The sequence below is a fragment of the Halichoerus grypus genome, chromosome 11, assembly GCF_964656455.1.
Source record: "Halichoerus grypus chromosome 11, mHalGry1.hap1.1, whole genome shotgun sequence".
Classification (NCBI taxonomy): Eukaryota; Metazoa; Chordata; class Mammalia; order Carnivora; family Phocidae; genus Halichoerus; species Halichoerus grypus.
Window position 1 is genome coordinate 75,710,821 of NC_135722.1, and position 23,525 is coordinate 75,734,345.

A 23,525-nucleotide genomic window follows, 5' to 3' on the forward strand; every position below is an offset into this window, starting at 1 on the left:
GTCAATCATTTTAGTCAAAATACAGTTTTCAACCCTCTAATCATATAACTTCTCAGACCACATTTTTCTTGAAAAAGTGGTGACTAGCACAACAATTCCAAATTCAGTCATAGCAGCAACAAACATGAGCATCAAACCAGTGGGCTTGTCATCCACTATCCCCGTCAATTAAAAAACAAATTCTGCACCTTCTATGCCAAGACATTGTTTAGAATTGAAGTTTTTCTCTGCCCATACGCTTGTCCTATCCAACTGACATCCAACTGATGATTCTCATCGTCCTCATAGCCAACTTCTTGGCTATGTCTGAGAGGACAACTATACACACACCTCCTTAATACTGATTTTGTGTGGCAAACTGTCTAGGTACAAGTCACTTCAACCAAGCTACCTCAATTTCCTTTTGGAAAATGGCAGGGCATTAATAAAAGTCAATACTCAAGTCATTTACCACTTCCCACTCCATTTCCTTGGCTACAAAATAAAGCAGTTGGAGAAAATGATACATAACGATCTTCTTGACGTGTTCAATTATCTGGTCTTACATCATTTCCTTTTCAAAACTCTAGGAGACTACCCAAACTGCCTTTAAAATGCAGCTCTAAATAATTTTTCTAAGTTCACTCCCCAATTCTCCTCAAAATATCCTCTACTCATTAGTCCTTCAATATTTCATGCCTTTTTTTATATTCCACTTGTTCTCAGTGTGTGCCCTCTGGGCCAGACGCATTAGCATTACCTGGGAACTTAGAAATGCAAATTCTTGGGACCATCCCAGAGTCATGGACTCAAGAAATTAGGGCAGAGGCCCAGCCACATGTGCCTCACGAGGTCCCCCATCTCGCCCTGTGACTGATGCATGCTCAAGTTTGAGAAAGCAATGACTTAGACTAACCTTTCCCACAATTCTTAGAATGCCCTTGCTAAAAGCTATTAGCTTCTTATTGCACTTCCTAATACCAAAGCTCCAGATATCTTTTCACGTATATGGTCTCCCCAACTAGACTATAAAGGTCTATGAATCAGGTCTTTAACTTATTTTATCAAACAACATGGTTTTAGTCATGTTCCAAAGTTCGCAAAAACGTAACTACATCTAGCTTGATTTGCTTTACTGTTGCTTTGAAATATCTCAATAGCTCAATAACCTGTTTCATGAAAGCAGTCTTAATGAACATGTCACAAAATTGAATGTGTTTGCCTGAACCAGTTCTCTTAAATCTGTTAATTTTAAAGCCTCAGACTGGGAAAATGTAGATGAAGCTTATGGTAGGCTCAGTAATGGTCCCCCAAGAAGTCCACGTTCTAATCTCTGTGAATAGGTTACCTTATGTGACAATAGGGAGTTTGCAGATGTGACTAAGAATTTGAGATATGAAGACTCCTGATGATCCAGGTTGGCCCAATGATGGGAGCAGAAGGAAATACCATGACCAAAGAGAGAACACCACATAACAGAACTAGAGATTTGAAGATGCTACATTTTTTAGCTCTGAAGATGGAGGAAGGGGCAGAGCTAACGAATGCAAGGAATGCAGCTCCAAAAGCTGAAAAAGGCATGAAAACATATTCTCCCCTAGTGCATCCAGAAGGAACCAGCTCTGCTGACACTTGACATTAGTCTAGTAATACTGATTTTGGACTTCTGGCCTCCAGAACTGTCAGGGAATTAATCTTTGCTGTTTTAAGCCACTAAGCTTGTGGTAATTTGTTGCAGAAGCAACAGGAAACTAATACAAAACTTTTGACAAGTTTTTATTGTGAAATATTGGATTTAGAAAAAAGTACAAAATGTCAACAGTCAGATGTGTACAAGTACAGTATTTCAATAGTCTATACATGTGAACAGCTTATCAGGTTCACCGGAGAATGCATATTTAGACCAATACAATCTAAAAAGAACTGCAATATTCACAGGCTATTAATACATAAAGAACTTGGGCCAAAATGACCCTCACTGGTAAATGCTAATTAATAGCTGAAAACAGGCTAAAAAGCACAATACGGCACACCATAGTATCTCCTTACAGGTCCACATTTAAAGAATATCAGCTCATTTTGTCAATACACTACAGATCCAGGACTGGGACTCAATTACTAGTTTATACAATTGCAAAAAAATTAAGTTATAAAATAAGGTCATGGAATAAAGAGAGGGCATTTAATTAGGACTAAATACTGTGAAGCCCCTAAAAAGTTTTAGCCTTGGAATTTACAAAGCTTAATTACTGAGACTGATTTTCAATTTTTAATCTGTTTCCTAAAAAAGGGGGAAGGGGCACCTTGGTTTTTAGTAGCAGCTCCAATATGTTATAAGAACTATTACACAGTTTATTTTAAAACCATAATGAGCACTGTGGATTGATAAATGGCTATGAAACCAGAATATAAAACATTATAAATTTTAAAGAAAGGTAATGACTATCTTACGAATTTAGCAAATCCCGCAAACATTAAAATCTGTGTTAAGAAGGCATTATCTCTCATTGTTGAGAGTACTAAATTTAGGAAGATTATTGCATGAAGAGCTCATAAAAATAAACTGGTTTAATTTTTCCAAGTGAAGTCTGACTGATTCAATCTTTTGCTATATTACTTCAAAATCACCCTAGATAATGTTCTCAAATTGGACAAAGAATTATTTGATATCAACATATAATGAAAAACTGCAGGAATCATCTCCTGAAACATCGGTTATGTTAAGAACAATTATTGTAATCATCCTGTGTTCTGAGGAAAGATGATCTTTGACCTGACATTCATAATCATTGTTTGTTTAAAAACTTAAAAACTAATACATTTAATAACAGTTTACTTAAAACAAATTTATCCTTCCCATAAATTCCTAAGAGAAGGAACTCTCTTCCACTCTCTCCAGTGTATCTAGCAATGCCTGATGCTTTACAATTGAACTAATAGTCTGAACTGGCATTTATTAAGGAGATTAATTCCATTAAAGGCTGAAAAACCACTGGATCAGAAAATAATTAGTCAATAACTTTACACAACCTATCCCAACCTATCTTAACCTTTATAGACAATTTTAAAGACTCTGATATAATTTTCTTATAAATAGTGCCTGTATCTTATAGTAGATTCCAATTTATTCAAAGATACTCATGGATTGATTTAAGTTATTTAAATTTTTCCAGATTTGCTTTAAACTTACAAATCAAATATGGTGTACATAAATATTAACTTAGATAAAAGGCAGATATATGGACCACTGCAGGAAATTATAAATTTTCAAAAGCTTTTATAAAAGAAAAATAAAGCAGAACATGTAACTCACGAAATATGAACATGAAGCCATATGACATAAAAAATAAAATTACTCTATCAGAAATGATTTAAAATTAAATCTTTGGGGGATGTATTTTTACATAATTCAATGAATTCAGTGACCAACAGCTTCTCATATCACACAGAAACAAACCACAAAATCATCTAGAGTCTATATGCATCATCAGTTCTTAATGCGATCTCAAACATTTTACTAACAACTTTGATTTCCTTTTGAAATAGGCTTCTGTACATATGCATTTATATACAAACATTTATTAAACATGATTTTAAAACAAACTGTATGTACAAAAGATCAGCATTCCTATAAATAAAAACATTAGGTGGCAAAAAGGCACTTGTAAGTAAAAATCTACAGTAGTTTGTACAAAACAGAACACATTTTACCTTGGATACTGTACAATAAACATTAATTCTTATACCAATAATGAAAATACTAGTTTACTAACTAATGTTAATGATGTAACTTTTAAAAACATATTTACATATACTCTGAAGTTCATTTAATAAAAGCACCATGATTTTCTCCTAAATTCATGTTGATGCAAAGTAAAAACACAATTACCAAAAAAACCAGTGTTTACCATTTTCCTTGTTTAAAAGTTTTTGTATTTCTAAAGTGAAAACTGTTTATCTGAAATCAACATAGTGTAAAACAAAAAAACAAAACAAACCAAAAGCCCTGCTGCTCTGACTTCTGAACACCGTCACCTACTCTATTATTGCATGTTGCATTTTATAAAGAGCACGACTCATGCACTCCTTTACAAGTGTTTAATACTATTGCTGGCAAAAAAGTTCCTGGATAGCAAATCATTAAAAAGTAACTTCAAGCCAGTTGAAGTTTTATTTGAACGTTTTACAACTTAAAAAATGCTGTATATCAGTTACAAAAGTGAATAGGAAACACGCCAATTCATCTGGTGTGCAAAAATATTTCTCCACTACACAGAATTTAAGGGCTTCACAGAATTTTTCTCAAATTTACATTTTCAGCAGAAACACTACATGAATAACTACTTTCTCAAGGGGATGTTAGTATGCTTCCACTTTTGTCAAACTTTTTACCCTTTGACAATGCTGCGACCTGTTTGAGTAGTTCTCTGTTTTTGGCCTGTGGGAGACAAAAACATTTAAGATGAAAAATGCTTGAAATATTAAGTCATGTTGAAGAATACTACTTATTTAATGCTGTTCTTTTCACTTGTACAACAAGATTTCATTGAAACACTAAGACCAGATCAAAGAGTTGGTATATTAAGGTTCATCTCTTTAATGCTGGATATTGGAGAAGGAATATTCTAGATTGGTTTATCAGCCCCTTTTGTAAATGTTGATTAATGTAACTATTGTTCAAAGATACAATCAGTTAGAAAAAAGGCAACTTAGGCAATCCATTTGAGAGGGTCAAATTTTAAATAAGGAGAAAATGTCTGGCTCTTTAACTTAAAAACATAAAATGAAAACTATGAAAATAAATTCTATAATTAATGATTCAAGTAATGATTTGGGAGGAATACTGCCCAACAAACTATACAAAGTGTTCCATTTGATGTTTACCTATTTATAGAATAAGCAAAAGAGGTCCGTTTTGCAAAAATATTCTACACTTTATCACTTTGCCAAAGGGACCCTCTCTCAACTTAATGCTATTCAACTAATTTTTTTTGAAGTATCCATCAGAAACGCCCTCTCTGATCTCATTTTTGTTTCTTTAATTGCCATAACAGTAATTAGGTACTGGCTTTGATGTAATTTGAACACCTACACATCATCGTTTTCAGATCTGTGAAAGGATGAAATTATTTTTCAAAGACTCCAAATTTCACTTTGCCATTGCTCTGAACTGAATGTGCCCTTCATTCAAATGTTCTACCCGCCAAAGACACTGTCCTTGAGCCAAAGCACTATGACAATCACCAGTGTTTAGTGAAGAGGAATGTGTAAAGAGGGACTTTCAAGTGAATACTCTCATATTTTGACTGCCTTTGTCTCCCTATGTGATCTCTTAACTGTGGAAACACAGGTAATAAGAACCCTCCATATATACAAATACATTAATGATCAAACACTTTTGGAGTTTTTGAGCCAAAATGGGGAGAGTGTTGACAACAGACTAGAATCTGAGTGCTGCCCTAAAAGCAACAAAATTTTTCCTCTGGTTTACGTAGGAAAACCATTTATTTTCCTTCACAAGTCTCAAGATTTTTTATTATCTAGATAATACTTTTTTTTTTAACCTCAGGGCTTCATCTTCTACTCTAATTTTGGCCTTTGTATGGCAAGATAACACCCTGCCTTCTCTGTACACCATCTTAAACCAGTTTCGTGAAACATAACCTTTTCCAAAGCTTTGTATTTCCACTCCCCCACCTTTCTTAAACCAAACTCTCCCCAATTAATACCCATTACCTCCTAAATGCAAATATTCTTAGAACGATTTCATATTTGCAAACCTAACCATTTTTATGTTCGAATGCCTGACAGAATTTCTCTCTATTCAATAGTTGTTAAATAAGGTGATAATTAAAAGTTTCAATTTCAGGGGCGCTTGGATGGCTCAGTTGGTTAAGTGTCTGACTCTTAATTTCAGCTCAGGTCATGATCTCAGGGTCGTGAGATCGAGCCCCATGATGGACTCTGCACTGGGCATGGAGCCTGCTTAAGGTTCTTTCCCTCTTCCTCCGTTCCTCTGCCCTCAGCCCTCTAAAAAAAAACAAGTTTTAATTTCAAATCCAATTTCAATTTTAAATCTAGAAAAATCACAAAGAGTTTAATAGGATTTTGTTTTCCCTTTAAAATTAAACAGCTTGAGAAACTCAGAAGACAAATAAGGAGAATTCCGGGTAGTTAGCAGTAAGTCAAGTGAGTACACTTAATGATCAACTGGTTTATTTCTCAGCTGACCAGTCCTAGTCAGTGTAATAGTTTTAAATTGTTTTCTTTTTATTGTTAGCCACGTTATTTAATTTGTAACTACAATAGATTCTCTTTGCCAAAAACAGAAATCTTAACAGAATTTTTAAAATACAGATTAATGAAGGGCATAAAAAAATGGTATGTTTGCAAATGTGCCTCAAAGAGATTGCCATCAGATCTCTAAGTTATATTTATCCAAAACCGTTTATATACTGACAATATTCAAATTATCTTTTCTTAGTCATCAATAAGAAGCAAACACAAAAATCAGAGTTTGTAATTTTCATATTCTAAATATGAAACACAAGAATTCAAACATTAGGTGTTGAAAGCAGTTTTCCCTTTTAATTTTTTAGCAGCTAATTTTCAATTTGCATTTATATATTCGGTCTCCTAATTGCAGCACTAATAAATCTATTTACTGATAAATTATGTAAGAAAAGGCCCTTAAGAAAAATAAACAATGTATCAGTTGTTAAATGCAGATAAGTCCAAATGTGTCTTATTCTAATTTAGGTACATTAAAAATGTATTTTACAATGCAATACTTAAATATGTATGCATTTAAAATTTTTATCCTAATGTTACTTCTTTATTATGTACCCTGCAAAAAAAATAAAAAAATTTAAAATTCTTAACAAGTTAAGCTAAAAATGTTTAGAAATAGTGGCCTAAAGGAAAGACTATCTGGAGTAACACAGATCCTGCTGTGTAACCTGGAGTCTATTTTCTCATACGTAAGACAGAAACCTCACCACCACCTCAAGAGGAGTTGAAAGAACTAATCAAATATATAAAACACTTAGCCTAACACAGAGGCTGATACACAGAGGCACTCAAACCTTAATCCCCTTTCCCCCTTCATTAACTTCACTCCTAAACAAAATTTTTTATTTGGTATTTTGCACAATTTTTTCTTGTGATGCTCCCTGCTTATTTCCCAGGTTTAATAGTTTAAAATGTTTTGAGAACTATTAGAACATAGTAAATTTTCTGCTACAGGGTTGTTACAACAAAAAGGTAAGAAAAATAGTTAATTCTGTTTACTCAACTAAATGGAAAACCCTACTAGTACATGGCTGCTATAGGGACTACAGTTAAGAGAGTACACAACTGTAACAGAATGTTTCTAGCAATTAACACAGAAGATATAGGAAGTGGTCTGATAACAAGGAACAGAAACCTGAGTGACCTGGGAACACAAGAGAAAGTACAGTTTAATTTGAGTCACAAGATGTAGGTTTCTATGTCAGTTCTGATTATGTGACCACCATTTCATCCGTAAAGTGGGAACTCAGTTATTATAAAAAGCAAGTAAGACAGCCTACGTAAAATCATGTTAGAAATGTCATACTTCTATCTAAACATTAGTTGCTATTCTATTACATAGAAGTTCAGCTACTGACCAAGAAGAGTTACTAGGCTTAAGATACCAATCAGGCTAAGATGTCAAAGAGAAGGTCCCCTCTGTTTACAACAACAAAATAAAACAACAAACTGCTCTTTTGGACAGTGAGTTGTACTAAGTTTTATCATAAATTTAAGTATTGCTCACAGTTTTTCTGTTACCTCAATTCTGGATTTACTCCAGAGTTTTGGTTACACCACTTTAAATCAGAGATCATCATGCAGAAGATTCTGTTGCCAGGTAATCATTCAGCAGTAATAACTGAATGAGAAAAATAAGAAAATCATAAAGCAAATATATACTGGTGGATAATGTCCAAAAACCCAATTATATGGGCAATTTCTCAACAGAAGGCAGATGGACACTTCCATAAATCATTCATTCAACAAATTATTTGAGTGCCTACCATGTGCCAGGTTCTACACAAAGTTTCTCTTTAAAACTCTTTGTAAGACTAATGTTAAGACTAGGGCTGTAATTGAAATTCAGGTTCCTAAATTCATTTTACAATTTCATGCAATTTAAGCTACCTTCAAAAAAGTATGAGGAAAACAAACCAAAAGGCAGGACTAGCACATATACCCTGGTTTTACAATGAAAAAAACAAAAACAAAAAAAACCTCAGGGCAGTATTACTCCCTTCCTTTCCAAGCTGCACTCTCCCATGAAGTCTAAACTCTATGTGCTGACATGCATCCTCTTTGCTTTTAAGACTTAAAACTACTAAAGTTTAAAAGCCCTGTTACCCAAAGATTCATTCCTCAGATGTCAGAATGTATAAATCGACAGAACATGTAATTAATTTAATGTGGTCTGATTTCTAAATTTATGAAACTGAGGTGAGAAAAGGCTTAAATAAGGGAGTAATGTCTATCCCTGCTGGATGCTCTCCATCTCCGCATGCCGGACATCAGATACTACCCTCTCTGTCACTATGGTGACTCTTGGCTTCACCATTCAGTTGTTCTGTATATTGAAATCCTCCTGAATATACCTTGCAGTAATCTTGGGAGGCTGGCCTTGGCCTTGATCACTAGAGGCTCCCTGCTGCAGCACACAGAATCCTATTTGGCACCTTAAAAATCACAGTACAAAGGTTAAAGTGCACTCCTTTGCCTTTCATCACTGCACGTAGCATAAATTTCCTCCACTTGAGGCCCCTGAGAATTGGTTTTGTACACCCACCTCCCTTCCCATTATCTGGGCAGAAACACGAAGAATGATTGCACAATGTACTAAAGACCTTATTTTCACCTTAGTTTCATGAATCCGATCTTTTAATTTTTTGTTTTTCACGCAATGATCAATTGAACATACTCCACTGGTATCCTCCTCTAAAAACCCCATAACGAGTCTAAGCAAAAGTTTTCAGAATTAATATACTGAATCCCCTTATCAAGTGATTTCAAGCAATAACTTTTAATGGGAGCAGGATTAAGAACTGGTAAAAAGTCAAAATCAGGGGCGCCCGGGTGGCTCAGTTGGTTAAGTGTCTGCCTCCAGCTCAGGTCATGATCTCAGGGTCCTGGGATCCTGCGACAGGCTCCCCACTAAGCAGGGAGTCTGCTTCTCACCCTCCCCTCTGCTCCTGCTCTTGCTCACTCTCTCTCAAATGAATAAATAAAAATCTTTAAAAAGTCAAAATTGAAGCTGAAAATGCACCAAATACACATAAAATAGGGATACCAATACCAGTCTAAGACAATATTATTAACAATTAAGCAAGGTTAGCCCTCCTTGCCTAACAGTTCATATAAATAATGTCATTTACCTGAAGTTGTTCCACAGTTTCTTTGTGAGCTTTTTCCATACTGTTCATCTTTGTTCTCAAATTTGACTCTTGGTACTGAAAGTCTGCCTTTAGTTCAGTTAACTGAGAAACAGATAAACAAGCATATAAATTTATATATGCGCATGTGTAAAAATATATATATATGCACACATCATTTTAAACATTCATTATAAATTCACAACTCATTATAGAAGTGGAAGATGTCAGCAGTTTCCTGAGTTTTATAACTCATTTAGAATTTGTTTTGTGAAATGAAATTCTATTTTATTATAGTATATTTTAAAGTTAAGATAATACTGAACTGTCAGTAAAACTTTTGAGAAGTTGCCTTTTTCTGTTTCAATTTAAAAATGGCTTCACTGGACACAGAGTTTGGCAACTGGAATGCCAACAGGAAAGTTTAATGGCTCATACCGGGGAAAAATGCTTCAATTACAACATACTTCACATTATATATAAACAAAGTAAATGTTAAAAATGGTGTCAGGTTAAAATAATCTTTCAATGACAAAAGAAGAAAATTTCACACTGGACAAGTACAAAGAGGAGTGGTTTTATCAACCATGAGCTATACTGCTTTTACTTTAAAATTTACATCCGGAATTATGTATCTAATACCACCTAAGGCTTGAGGTAAAATGGAGAACAAAGCACAGAAATACAACATGGAATAAGAAAGTTAATTTAAAATTTTTGCTAACTTAGACAAATGTAAGAAAAAAAAATCAGTGGTTTGAGGAAGCTACATTTTCTTCTTAAATATCAATGACATACATAAAAATACATAATCCTTATGACCTTGAACTAAAAAATAAGTTGGTATTATATAATTTCATTATCAGAACCATGGAGAAGAAAGCTTCTGGTTATTTTTAAATGGTTTTCATTATATATAAACTTTAAAGGTTTGCACGTTCTTTTTTTTTTGTATAGATATATAACAGCAAAGAGAGAAAGGAAGTCATGGTGTATTATATTCTTACTGTCTGAATAAAAGCCCTTGCTTTTGCCAAATTCAAAGAATAACTGAATTCTGTTTACTACATTACAAAGGAATTCCTGTTCTGAAATGTCAATTCACATCAGATCAGCTAAGATAATTATTCTTGTCACTCCACTGTGTGTTGCCTTCAGATTATGAATTTCTGGAAGATAAGGATCATGTCCAATTTATTTATTCATTTTTGTATCCTCATGATCACTAGAGGATACATGGCTGGCTCTAGAAGTCATTGAATAAAGTGAAATAAATTTAAGAAAATATCTTGGTTGCCTTAGATTTACATTATAAGAAAAAAGAACAAATATGTAGCAAAATATTTTAGGCTCAGAATTATTATTTTCCTTACAACACTGCCTATTTCCATTCCCATTATTTTTTTTTTAAAGGAACACTAACAAAAGCAGAAAACTTTCACAAACTGCACTAACACAGAAGAGTCATGCTATGAAAAAAAAAATCTAATAGAAAAGTCAAAATTCCACAATGCATTACTACTTGGTTTTGGAATTGTTACTTTATAGCAAATTTACTATTTTATTCAACTTGTACCTAGATTACCTAGGTTAATATAGATAAATCTTTGTGCATAGAAATGTCTTTAAAATTTTGTGCATAAAACAAATTTCCATAAAAGTTCATTAATTCAAAAAATTCTGTTAATCAGAAAGAACCATAAAAAGACACTCCTAACTAACCTATTCTTATGTCAATCCTAAATTTCATATACTGAATTTGCTTAAACTAAGATACAAATATATTAAAATAAATTTAAATCCACTAACCATCAAGGCACGGGAAAATTTAACACAAAAGTTGTTAAATGCCAAGCTCAGATTCAAGCACCACTACAGATACTCAGAAATACAGATAATTCATACACATATCTGTAATTAAGTCTTATTCATAATTTTAAAAGGAATGTTTTTAATGTTCTTCTATTGCATAAGGCATTTGAAGTAAGTCAAACTTATAGAATAGTCTACAACTATAAACAAGTACAAAAGTTGGTTCTACCCTCAAAGATGACCCAACACCAGTAATAGCAGCTATGAGCATTTATACATGGCAGGAGCTGTAGTAAGTACTTTATATTTCCATTTAATCCTAACAACCATCTCCTGAGATGGTATTAATACTCCCATTTTTAAAAAACTGAGGACCAAAGATGTGAAAGCATTCTGCTCAAGTTCACACAGAAAGTGTTGGAACTTTTCACTAAATTGACAACATATTTGATACTCCTAATCTAACTGACAAAGTCCTCAGAAGTACACTTAGTTCCTACAAAATGATCTTAGACACCTACTGCTGATCACCACACAGGAAATTTCCATAGCACTACTTTTCACCAGTTATTTGATCTGGATTGAAATACACGATTGGTATGTCAAGGACTAAACTCAACTACTTTCTCAAATCACAAGAATTTACATAATATTCCATTTACATGTCATTTCCAAATTAAGACATTAGGCTTTCTTTTAAGCTACAGGTTACTGGAAGCTAATGTTCAAAAATTATTATAATTCTAATTAGCTCTCAGTTAATTCTTAGAACTAAAATTCTGAAAGACCTATTTCAGCCATAATTCATAAAATTATGAGTAAGACTTGATTATAAATATGTGTATGAATTATCTCTATTTCTGAATATCCATAGTGGTGCTTGAATTCACCATTTTCACCTATCTTCTTTAGACGGCTTATGTTCCAATTTGGTTTTTGTAATGTGTCTTGTAAGAATCATGCACAGCATGGGGTGCCTGGGTGGCTCAGTCGTTAAGCGTCTGCCTTCGGCTCAGGTCATGATCCCAGGGTCCTGGGATCGAGCCCCGCATCGGGCTCCCTGCTCCGCGGGAAGCCTGCTTCTCCCTCTCCCACTCCCCCTGCTTGTATTCCCTCTCTCGCTATGTCTCTCTCTGTCAAATAAAAATAAATAAAATCTTTAAAAAAAAAAAAAGAATCATGCACAGCATTACCAAATTATTAAAGTCTAATAAAACTTGCATCTTCAAGCAGAACTCAAGATGTAAATCTTACCAGGCTTCAGTGAACCATGTTCTTACCTTTTTATCTTTTTCTAAAATGGTCTGGTCTCTCTGCTGTAAGAGACGTTTAAGTGACATCACTTCTTCTTTCAGTTGACTTATAAGGACAAAATTGTCTGTTCCCCCACTATCTGCTGACTGATTTATAGAGCTACTAAAAAGAAAAAAGTAAAACACAGTTAAATGAAGTAGAAGGAAAATTAGCAGGTGTTCAAATTGCATAAATTAGACAATTCCACAAACATCCTTAAGGCTAATGCAAAAAAATATGTACCTGACAGAAATGGATGCAACTGGCAAATTACCTTACTAATGGCACACATTACATACACCTGCAGAAATATAATTCAGTATTAGCTTTTAGGGGGTCAATACTTCTAGTGTAAAGCAATAGGCAGCCAATTTGTACAGTAACATCAGCAAACTTTTGGCTAATGAACTAAAAACAAACTCACGCTCATAATACTTTAAATTTAAATACATTTTCCAAGCAGGTCAATTTAAAACATCACAATTAGATTTTTAGATCTGTGTTTCACTGAAGAATAATTAAGATCAAGAGAATGTTCTATTCAGATTTGTTCTCCTTTTTTCAAAACCCAATGTATTCCCCAAATAGAACAACAGTTCAGTGCCACTTGCTTATTGCCAAAATTAAGTTAAAAATTTTAACTAATTATGGTTACTTTTCTAGGTGACTCAAAAAAGTCAATGAAGAAGATACATGTTTCTATTCTTTTACCTAGTAATAACTGGCAATCAACTGTAACTGTTCAACTAACTTGAATTTTCGTAGCGCTAAAGGAATTCATTTTTACCTATCTCCATTAGATGGCTTAGATTCCAATTTGGGCTTTTTCTTTGGAGTTTCATTCTGAATTGCTGCAGAGGATTTATGGCTGAAACCAAACATTAATAAGAATAATTAGAGTAAAAAGGGCAGAGGCACCAAATGATGTTATTCTTCTTCCCCTAAAATATTACCGAATATCATTGATCTTTTAAAAGCATAAGTAACAAAGTTAAAGGGATGTCACGTTAAAAAAAAGTATGCTTCAAAATGCTTCAGAAAATATGTTAACATATTTACCTCTGTTTCCACAGTCCCTGCTCTTGTTCTGGACTCAGATTGCTGATTCTGAAAAATATATAAATGACATCTAACAACAACATTTATTTAATACATCTATGCTTAACAACATTTTTCCTAATGGACTCAAATTATGTATGTTTAGAATCTTTTGTTCAGAGAATGCATATTCAATTAAGTTTTTGAACTAAAGCTAATCACATTCTACTAAGTTCGATTCTAATAACTGGTAGCCAATTGCTACTAAGTTCTCTAACAAAGGTACAGTGACAGGGATTAAATTCTTTTTTTAATCGTTTTCCAAAAGTCAATTTAATATCATACTAAAAGTTGGAGTATATAAGCATGAAACCCACCATGATAAGGCTTTATAATTTATAAAGTATGACAATCATCATACATAGGGTGCCCTTACTATTTCAGACAAAAAATGTTCTATCTTTAAAGTTAAGGCCTTCCTAATAATCCTATCTGGAGATTCCTCCTTTAGAGTAACTCAAGTTGCTCAGAATAGTGTGTCAAGTTCAACCAGGAAATATCTTAATTTGTTTCATTTCTAGTTTTCCTAAGAACCCTCTCCAAAGTCCCTAGATGTTTCTTCAGTCAGTACTGTGGAACAGACATACCAAAAATACTGGGAAATTTCATATTAAGAACTGATTTTACTTTTATTTATAATTAAATGCTGTATTACTAAGTCTTTTCCATTATGCCATAACACTAATAATGACTTTATAATTCACTATGAATCAAGTTTTCTTGCAGTTGCATATCAGCCAATCCTGCATTAACCCCTAGTTTATTGACTCAACATGTATAGAGCATCTCCTACATACCAGACACCACATATTTATACAATGTAAGATGTTAAAAAAACCTAGGCTGTGTGACCTTTTGCCAGTTACTTAAAATTCCTGAGCCTTAGTTCCCTCATCTGTGAAATGGGTATAATTTATACCTTATAGGGATATCAGACTTAAATGAATTTATATAAAAACACTTCATACATTACTAGTGTATATACAATAAAAACATGTACATATATTTATGAGTATAAAATTTACTATTGTAGCTGTATAAGTTTTTCGAGCAAGAAAAAAAAAAATCAGGGCGCCTGGGTGGCTCAGTTGGTTAAGCGACTGCCTTCGGCTCAGGTCATGATCCTGGAGTCCCTGGATCGAGTCCCGCATCGGGCTCCCTGCTCAGCAAGGAGCCTGCTTCTCCCTCTGACCCTCTCCCCTCTCATGTGCTCTCTCTCTCTCATTCTCTCTGTCTCAAATAAATAAATCTTTAAAAAAAAAAAAAAAAAAAAAAGAATTTTAAAAAAAAAAGAAAAAAAAAAATCAGACCATGTTCTTAAAAATCAGCTGTAAATAAATACTAAGTTGGGGAAAAATGCTGTAATTCCATAAACCCGAGTTATTATTTATTTGTGGCAATAAATGGCAACACTACTGAGGAATTCAGTTGCCCTTTCTTTTTACAAATTTCATCATAAGCATTAGCAAACCATATAATCACACATGAATTAACAGCACTATCCAGATCTCAAAGTGAGAACAATCACATTAGTAATGGCTTAACAAAAACACCTGGAATTCACATCCTTGCTTTCTGAGGTGGCCATTCCTGGATCCCGACTGACCTGCTTTTGCTCTCCTCTATCCCCACCCATCACTATATATCACAATATGTACATCCTCATAACTGTTCTAACCTACTAAACTTACAATAGAACCTCACAAACTGGTTGCCTACTCATTAAACAGTCTATATCCATCAAATACAAAACAGTATTTCTATTTCTTAAGCAATAAAAAGGAAAAAAAATTAAAGGTCAATACCGTCCTTATTCCTTTTACTTTTGACACCTGTTTTTCTTTCTAAAGATTAAGTTACTGTCATAGAATTTGATCTTTATAAACATACCCTGTGTCCTATCACACACTAAGAAAAATTTATCTATAAAGGACAGGGGAAAGGGACACTTCAGTTGAGTTTCAGGAGTAGGTCTGTTATAGTTACTTTGTCACAGTTTTTCTTAAAAAGGCAAAATCAAGAAAGATTTATGTTCCTTTGTTCCTTGGGATATTCTGACAGAGGCACCACAAGATTTCTTCAAAAGAGTCAGATTAGAAGTCACTATGCACTCCACCACTGTGACATGCAGAAAGTACAACACCAGGGTAAGGCAAGTGAAAAAATTGCTAAGTAAACATCAGTACCTCGATAAAACTTCGTAATATGTGCTTGCCTACAATTTAGAATCAAATTTTGTTAATTAGTACTACATTATATTCTAAAAATGTGTTCTTAAATGTTGTAAGCATCAATTTTCTATAAATGAAATTATGTTTTATCTACCTAGAACTTTAAAGACTCATAGAGAAATTCAGGAAAAAAACAAGTTCTTCTGAAAACTGGTTATCATGTCCTTGTTTTGTCCATTTTGTGTTTAATTTGTGCTTTAATATTCTTGATTTTTCCATGAAGACTAAAACCACAGTTCAAAAAACTTTATGCTATACACATATTACCACTATATAACTTTCTCCTCCCAAGGCACTTTAAAAATCAAGTAGTTGTTTATATTTGAATAGAATTCCTGCCTATGTGTTCTTAAAAAAGCAGCAAAGTACTGCTAATTTAAAAGATTATTTTTCACACTTTTGGAAACTTCAAGATTTAGAATGCTTCTATCATGATCACAAATGATAATCTCACAATCTGTTCTACAAAAACACTGAATGTACATATCCTAGTCACTGATAAATATAACTGCATAGGACTATAATTTGTATTTATAACTGTAAATACAATTTTTACAAGTAAAATCCTAACAATTATTTAAACAAAAAAAGAATAATGAGGACTTTGATAACATAAACCTATGAAGTATTAACGCTGGTGTACCTGTATTTTTACTTCATATGATCAAAATTTTATGTAATTCCCTAAATGTACTATTCTTTATTTTTATGGTAAACAGCTTAACACACTCCAGGTGTATAATTTTATACAGGCTTACCTCAAAGATACTGTGGGTTGGGTTCTAGACCATGCAATAAATACTGCAATAAAGCAAGTCAAATACATTTTTTGTTTCCCAGTGCACCTAACTTATGTGTATACCATACTATGGTCTATTAAGTGTGCAAGAGCATTACATACCTTAAAAAAGTAATTAAAAAATTGCTTAAAAATGCTAATGTCATCTGACCTTTCAGCAAGTCATGCATGAATCACTGATCACAGATCACCATAACAGATTTAATAAGGAAAAAGTCTGAAATATTGTGAGAATCCAAAATGTGACACAGAAACGTGAGTAAATGCTGTTGGAAATGGTGCCTACAGACTTGCTCAACGCGGGGTTACCCCAACCCCTCAATTTGTAAAAAAATGCAGTATCTGTGAAGCATAATAAAGCAAAAATGTGATAAAACAAGGTGTTCTATATACTGAATAAAGTAGGGAAAAGGCCCTAAACACTCAAGAAGCTTACCATGTACAACAGAAACTAGACTTGCACATAAGTAGTATTTGCAAAAAGTTAAACAGCAATACTTGGCATTAAATTGCCAAGAGGATTTTAGAAAACCTGCTTTCAAAGTACTTACTTGTGGTGACTACTGCTGTGACGATGGTGATGGTGATGATGGTGGTGGTGATGTTTTGAATGATGCTGGTCTTTCTCAGTAAGAGATGAAGAAGATGAGTTTGAATGTGAAGATCCCAGGCTCTTCCTTTGTTCTTTTGTCTTCTGTAAAACTCTCTTGTATGATAAAGTACAGAGCCAGCATAACAACTTTCCATCAACCTTTTTAAAGAAAATATTTGTATTGAATTAAATGTACCTATAAACTGAGTTTAAGTGAAAAATAAACTATTCAACTTCTAGCGCAGGCGCACACACACATGTGCGCTCTCTCACACACACATGCACACATACACAGATCGTTGCAAAATGGAAATAAAATTAGACTTTTATGAAACCTGGGAAAATGCTCATTTGGTATGTCATAAAATTGGTGAGGATGATCTATGAACTGCCATTAGTTTTGAGGCATTTTTTAATTTGGAGAGAAAAGTTTGTTTTCTTATTACTGGGAAATAAGCATAAATTGACATACTTCAAAGAATCTTACTAAGCACCAGCCTGAATTCTTAAGTCACTGTGCAATTACTAAAATCACAAAGTAATTCCCACTACAGTGAAAACTGTTAGTTTACAGAAACAAGGAGACCTTGAATGACATATACATTTGATTCTCATTATTGGCAGGTTTCCCATTTGCAAATTCACCACCTACTTGCTAAAATTTATCTGTAACCCCCAAATCAACTTGCAGTGCTTTCATGATCATTCACGAACACGCACACAGTAGCAAAAAATTTCTGTAGCCGAGAGCAAACAATCCCTGCAGAAGTTTAACAAGGTGACACTCCGCGGTCGTCTTCTTTCCGCTCTTACACCACAAACAAGTGTCCTTTTCACGGTCTATTTAGTGCCATGTTTTCTGCATCTGTGCTTTCTATTGATGATTCCACTGCTTATAATGGTCCCCAAGTGTAGTGCTGAAGTGATGTATAGTGTTCTTTAGCGCAAGAAGGCTGTGATATGCCTTATGTAAAAAATACATATCTCGGATAAGTTCCGTCAGGCATATAGTGCCGTCTGCCATGACTTCAATGTGATCAAACAACAATTTATATTAAGATGTCTCTGATCAAAAGGAATGAGATCTTGCCATTTGCAACGACATGGATGGAACTGGAGGGTATTATGCTGAGCAAAATAAGTCAAGCAGAGAAAGACACATATCATATGACCTCACTGATATGAGGAATTCTTAATCTCAGGAAACAAACTGAGGGTTGCTGGAGTGGGGGGTGGGGTGGGAGGGATGGGGTGACTGGGTGATGGACACTGGGGAGGGTATGTGTTCTGGTAAGCGCTGTGAATTGTGCAAGACTGTTGAATCTCAGATCTGTACCTCTGAAACAAATAATGCAATATATGTTAAGAAAAAAAAAGAAGATAGCAGGTGGGGAAGAATGAAGGGGGGGGAAATCGGAGGGGGAGACGAACCATGAGAGACGATGGACTCTGAAAAACAAACTGAGGGTTCTAGAGGGGGGGTGGTGGGAGGATGGGTTAGCCTGGTGATGGGTATTAAAGAGGGCACGTTCTGCAAGGAGCACTGAGTGTTATGCACAAACAATGAATCATGGAACACTACATCTAAAACTAATGATGTAATGTATGGTGATTAACATAACAATAAAAAATTTTTTAAAAAAGATGTCTCTGAAGAGAAACATCCACAAAACAAGATTAAGTATTGATCGAAAGATTACCATGTTGTGACCAGAGGCAAGAATCTAATCCTATACTGCCCTCTTAGAAGCAATAGTTCAATATTCGCTAATTCAGTGTTCGCAGCAACTTTATAGAACCTATCTACCACGAATAATGAGGATCAACTGTACATGTGTCAAGGGTGAGGAAAGGAGACTTCTTTCCAAAATTAAGACAAAACCCTATAAAAATGAAATTAAATTTCTTTCTTCTACTTGTTCACACAAGAAGTGCTGGAGGGACATGTCTTACAACTAGGGTACATATACTGCTGTGGAAGAACCTGGGGGAGCTTCTCAAAGAGACAGTCATCCTCCAACTCAACTGAAACTGACAGACAACAGGAGGCCTATGTGAAGTGAATGCTGATCAGCAGAGGAATGCCACAGGCACACACACACTTTTTAAGTCACTGTAGGTAGAGAAAAACAAACAATGGTTGAAAACATGAGCCCCAAGTCAAAAGGCACAAGATTAACTTTGAATTATACATGTTAATGTGCCATCAGGTATTTTTTCACACCAGCAACTTCAAGTAACCAGCAAAAGGGTAAGTAGCTGAAAGGATTTAAAAGCAGTTAGTAATTCTCCCGAACAAAATGTTAGATAACCAAATAGTACAGAACAGCTATCACAGAATATTTTTTTAAAATACAGTAATCTCAACTGATCAACATAAATCTATGTGTGATGCAAACAGAGAAAATGCACTGTTCCTGCACTTCCATCTAACCATTTTCAGGGATCCAAAAGATACATCATGTAGCAGTAGTGTATTCATGAAAATAACTCCCAACCCGGGTGTTTCATTCAATTTCCAGAAGATATCATAATATAAATACCTTTCTTCTTCCTTCCTCCTTTCGATCAAAAGCACATTGTTGTTTGCACTGTTCACAGGTCTGAGGTGGTCCATATTTTTTTTCTGAATTTGTACAACGCTGACACTTTGTACCAATAAATGCTGCAATTATGTTACAGTACTGACAAGGCTTAGGCTGAAAAGCAGATATACATTTTAACTGAGACATTTAAAAATATCAAAAATTTGCCGCATAAAATATACACCTGTATACAGACATATTTCTGGGACTAATTAAGGAAACAGATAAAAAAATTTTCTGTCAAGTATGTTACCCTGTCATATTTAATGACATTCATCATGTTCTTATTCATTTACTAACATTTATTTCTAGAGTCATGCAACTTTTTGTCAACTCTATTAAATAAATAAGATCATGAGAAATGTATTTATGATTGGATAGTATGTTATATAAAAGCTACATGTGAAAAAGGTCTCAAAGAATGAAAATAAAGGTACACACTAATAGAAAAGTTTCATGTATTCAGTATTTAGGAGCATGAAATAATTTAATATCCTAATTACTTTTATTACTGTTTCATTAAAAAAAAATTTAACAACCTTTTATCATATACAGGTATAGGTGATGAAAAGAATATACATTACACATGAGCTTTCAACTTAAGAATTGGCACAAGCATATTCAACCTAAACTATAACATAGCTTGATTTTCTTTGATACTCAAAAGACAATTCAGGATTTTACAGAACCTTAAGGCCAGCACCTTAACTAATCATGACTGTACCATACCAATAATGACTGTCACATACCTGTGAGGAAAAATTTATACTACCATAATGTCATGACTTTTGTGAATAAATGCCTGAACTGTACTACTATATAAAAACTGTTAGAGGTCCTGGGGGGTGGGAGGCAGGGTGATTATGCAAACTTTATGGGGGGTGGAGCGGAGTGTGATTATGCAAACTTTATAGATAAGTGGGTTCTCCATAACCAGGAGTTAGTTTGTTATATTTGAGCCTTTAAAGAATAAAATCATACATTTCACACTGAAATTCAATATACACAAAACATGCACATAATATGACTGTTTTTAAATGTTGTCATCCTGTCTGTCTACAGAAAATTTCTTTCCTGGAATATCTTAACATGTTGAATATTTAAGGACATAACAATACAGATTTTTTTAAAAGTCCATTTTGTGAAAAACACTGACTAGTAACAATAACATGAAATAAAAATGTAAGACATACTTACTGTGCCAAATTGCTTCACATTTTGAGCACACTTCTTACAAATTGTATTAGTTTTGCTGAAAAGGAAATTGAATATAGATGATCAAATTTACATAGCTTTCTGAGGTAATTAGCACACTGTCGAACTAAAGCAAATACAGTTTATAATTGACTATTTAGTGGTTCTTAAAATTTCCTCTAATATAGACCAAGGATCTTTTTAGGGATGTGTCCTATACACATTTTCTCTTCTTTCATTAACTTTAGACAAATGATAAATGTTTTTATACATTTTTATTGTGTATCTTTTGGTAAAGGAAACAAAACAAAACAAAAATCCTAATGTTTCCTATTTAGTTCCAAAATCTTCACATTTGCCACTGTTTATGCACAGCCTTACATCTCAGTGCTTACCTAACCTTCCTCTGGACCTTCTCCACTATTATGATGCCAGTTATCTACTTATGAAGAAATTATTTGTTCTTCTCCTTAGGCTACTACTCACTTAAACGTGCTCTGATCTTTTAACAGGAATCACCCTGTTAAAAAGTATGTGCTGTTCTTCCACTGGTAACAAGTTACTAGATTTCACTGGGAAGATAGTTGGTAACATTATGTCAGCACTAATGTTTTGTCATTTTTTACAGCTTAATAGTAACTTTATATTTGCATTTTTAGTCAGCGAGGCTGTGTATTTTCCATGCAATAATTTATTCTCCATTTCCTCGTGTGTAAACTGAAGTCTAGCTGTAAAACAGCCATTAATTATTTGTCAACATGGTCTCTCCCACCACATATAAAAGGTTTACAACTTAAAATTTAAGACACTAAACCATATTTAAGAATACTTCACCACAAATACAGGATTACAACCCCCCAGTATTCCTTACAGACAATTGTGTCTTTAACAATCAAAAACTATTTAGTATACAAACCTCTCTTGTTGAAATTCTGATCTGCAGTAAGTACATTTTACAATAGGATGCGCAATCCGACATTCCTGTAATAAGACAATATATTAGTATCTATCTCAAAGTCCCAAATTTCACTTTTCTGGTAGAAAATTATTACACAACCTAGTCAAATTCCTAAAACATCAATAATACCTGTCCCCCAACGTAAACAATTGAGTAATTTATCATATAAGTGGCCAATTACAGCATATTTTCTTAGGGAAGGTATAGGTGTCTTTGTCTTTATTTGATGTGGGGGGTATGCTACAAATAAGAAAGCTGTCAGGGCCGATTTCAAGGGTTGGTTAAATGTGAAACTACTTAATATTTTGCACCGTTGCTCACAGACAGCATCCCGGCTTTAATGGGATGGGAGGAGCTCCAAATCATAGAGCATTCTGTCCCCAAACCAGTCGCTTCGCTTTCCTGGACAGGGAAGAAGGATGCCATCAGCTTTGCGGCTTCAGGTTCCTAGCAAGAAAGTGCAAAAACCGTCCCCTGCCTCCCGGTGGAAGGAGAGGACAGTCCAGGCAGAAAACCGAGATGAAAACATCTCCACCCCAGGGTCTCTGCGGCATAGACAGGTGGCTGCCGCCTCACTCAGCCCCACCCCTGAGACCCCTGAATGTTGGTGGGGCCCGGCCCCCTCCTGGGCCGCCTGGAAGAGAACAGAATTTTGTCTTCCTCAGGGGCCCCTCCCATCTGATGCCCACGTCCTCGGATAAAGGGGTCCCGAGTGAGGAGGCAAGAAAGAGCTCAAAGCCCCCAAGGCGCCGGCGAAGAGAGCCGGGCTGCAGTGCAGAGGACACCCAGCTCCCTCGGGCTCTGGCCGAGGAAACCCCGCCCGCCCGCCGCCCAGCACCCACGGACCTTGCAGAGCTGCTGGCCCTGGGAGAGCTCCTCGAAGGGATAGCGCTGGGTACACTTGGTGCAGGCGTACAGGGCCGAGGCCGCCATCCTGCTCCTCCTCCACCGCCGCCCGCTCCGAGGCGGGGCCCTACGGGGAACTCGGGCGCCGCCGCCGCCGCCGCCCGGGCCGCGGGCTCCTCCTCCTCCCCCCTCCCCTGCCTCGCGCCCACCAGAGCCTCGCCGCGAAGGCCCGAGGCCCTGCGGTCTGTACCGTCTCCCTCCGCCTCCACTTCCGCCCCCAGCCCTCTCAGTGACGCCGTCCAGGCCGCTCCCGCTTAGGCCCCTATAGCGGCGGAGGAAGACGAAGAGGATAGTTCGATGCGGTTTAGCTGCGCGGCAGTGGATCCGCTTCCTTCTCGGCCTCCCTTCCCCATCTCTGATTGGCTGGGAAGGCTACTGCGTCACTCGGTCGCTCCTCCCAACCCCTAACCCCGGCTACGCTGGGAGCTCCCACAAAGGGAGGAAGTTGCTGGCCAATGACGGCCCGACGCTTTCAGCGCGCGAAATCCGCTTCAAACTCGCCCCGCCCAAAGGCCCCCGTAGAGCCTCTATGTAGCAGCCAGTCCCAGGTTTGAGTGAGAACGCCCCAATCCAATTGGGCAAGTGTTCGTGAAGGTTTACTCTCTGCCTCCACTCTTTTTTCCCTTGACTTCTATTGGACCAAGTCACCAAAGCCCCTC

At 35.5% G+C, this 23,525-nt stretch overlaps 1 protein-coding gene across 5 annotated transcripts; it reads right to left on the minus strand.

The window, feature by feature from the left end:
• Window positions 1-1,742: 1,742 nt before the first annotated feature.
• Window positions 1,743-23,446, minus strand: FAM76B (family with sequence similarity 76 member B). 5 transcript variants are annotated; one of them, XR_013442533.1, is made up of 11 exons: window positions 22,807-23,445; window positions 21,919-21,983; window positions 21,006-21,060; window positions 19,767-19,922; window positions 17,183-17,382; window positions 13,563-13,610; window positions 13,291-13,371; window positions 12,491-12,626; window positions 9,402-9,503; window positions 7,792-7,891; window positions 1,743-4,417 (listed from the first exon to the last, which is right to left on the minus strand). XR_013442533.1 is itself a non-coding variant. In XM_036104445.2 (11 exons), the coding sequence occupies exons 1-10, from the start codon at window positions 22,891-22,893 to the stop codon at window positions 8,664-8,666; spliced, it is 972 nt and encodes a 323-aa protein (XP_035960338.1). In that variant the 5' UTR covers window positions 22,894-23,446; the 3' UTR covers window positions 1,743-4,417; window positions 8,625-8,663. The 5 variants fall into 5 exon arrangements, 4 of the variants coding, with proteins under 4 accessions (XP_035960338.1, XP_035960336.1, XP_035960335.1 ...); XM_036104445.2 differs by lacking the exon at window positions 7,792-7,891 and adding an exon at window positions 8,625-8,705 and having other exon boundaries at window positions 22,807-23,446; XM_078058723.1 differs by lacking the exon at window positions 1,743-4,417 and adding an exon at window positions 8,625-8,705 and having other exon boundaries at window positions 7,791-7,891; window positions 22,807-23,446.
• Window positions 23,447-23,525: the final 79 nt, after the last annotated feature.

Excerpts from the sequence above, each read along its gene's own strand:
- FAM76B (XM_036104442.2), bottom strand. The coding sequence starts at position 22,893 with ATGGCGGCCTCGGCCCTGTACGCCTGCACCAAGTGTACCCAGCGCTAT. Across the intron at positions 17,383-19,766 it reads AGGAGGAAGGAAGAAGAAAG|GTTGATGGAAAGTTGTTATG; the intron begins GTATTTATATTA and ends TTCTTTAAAAAG. Across the intron at positions 9,504-12,490 it reads TTTTAGAAAAAGATAAAAAG|TTAACTGAACTAAAGGCAGA; the intron begins GTAAGAACATGG and ends TCTGTTTCTCAG.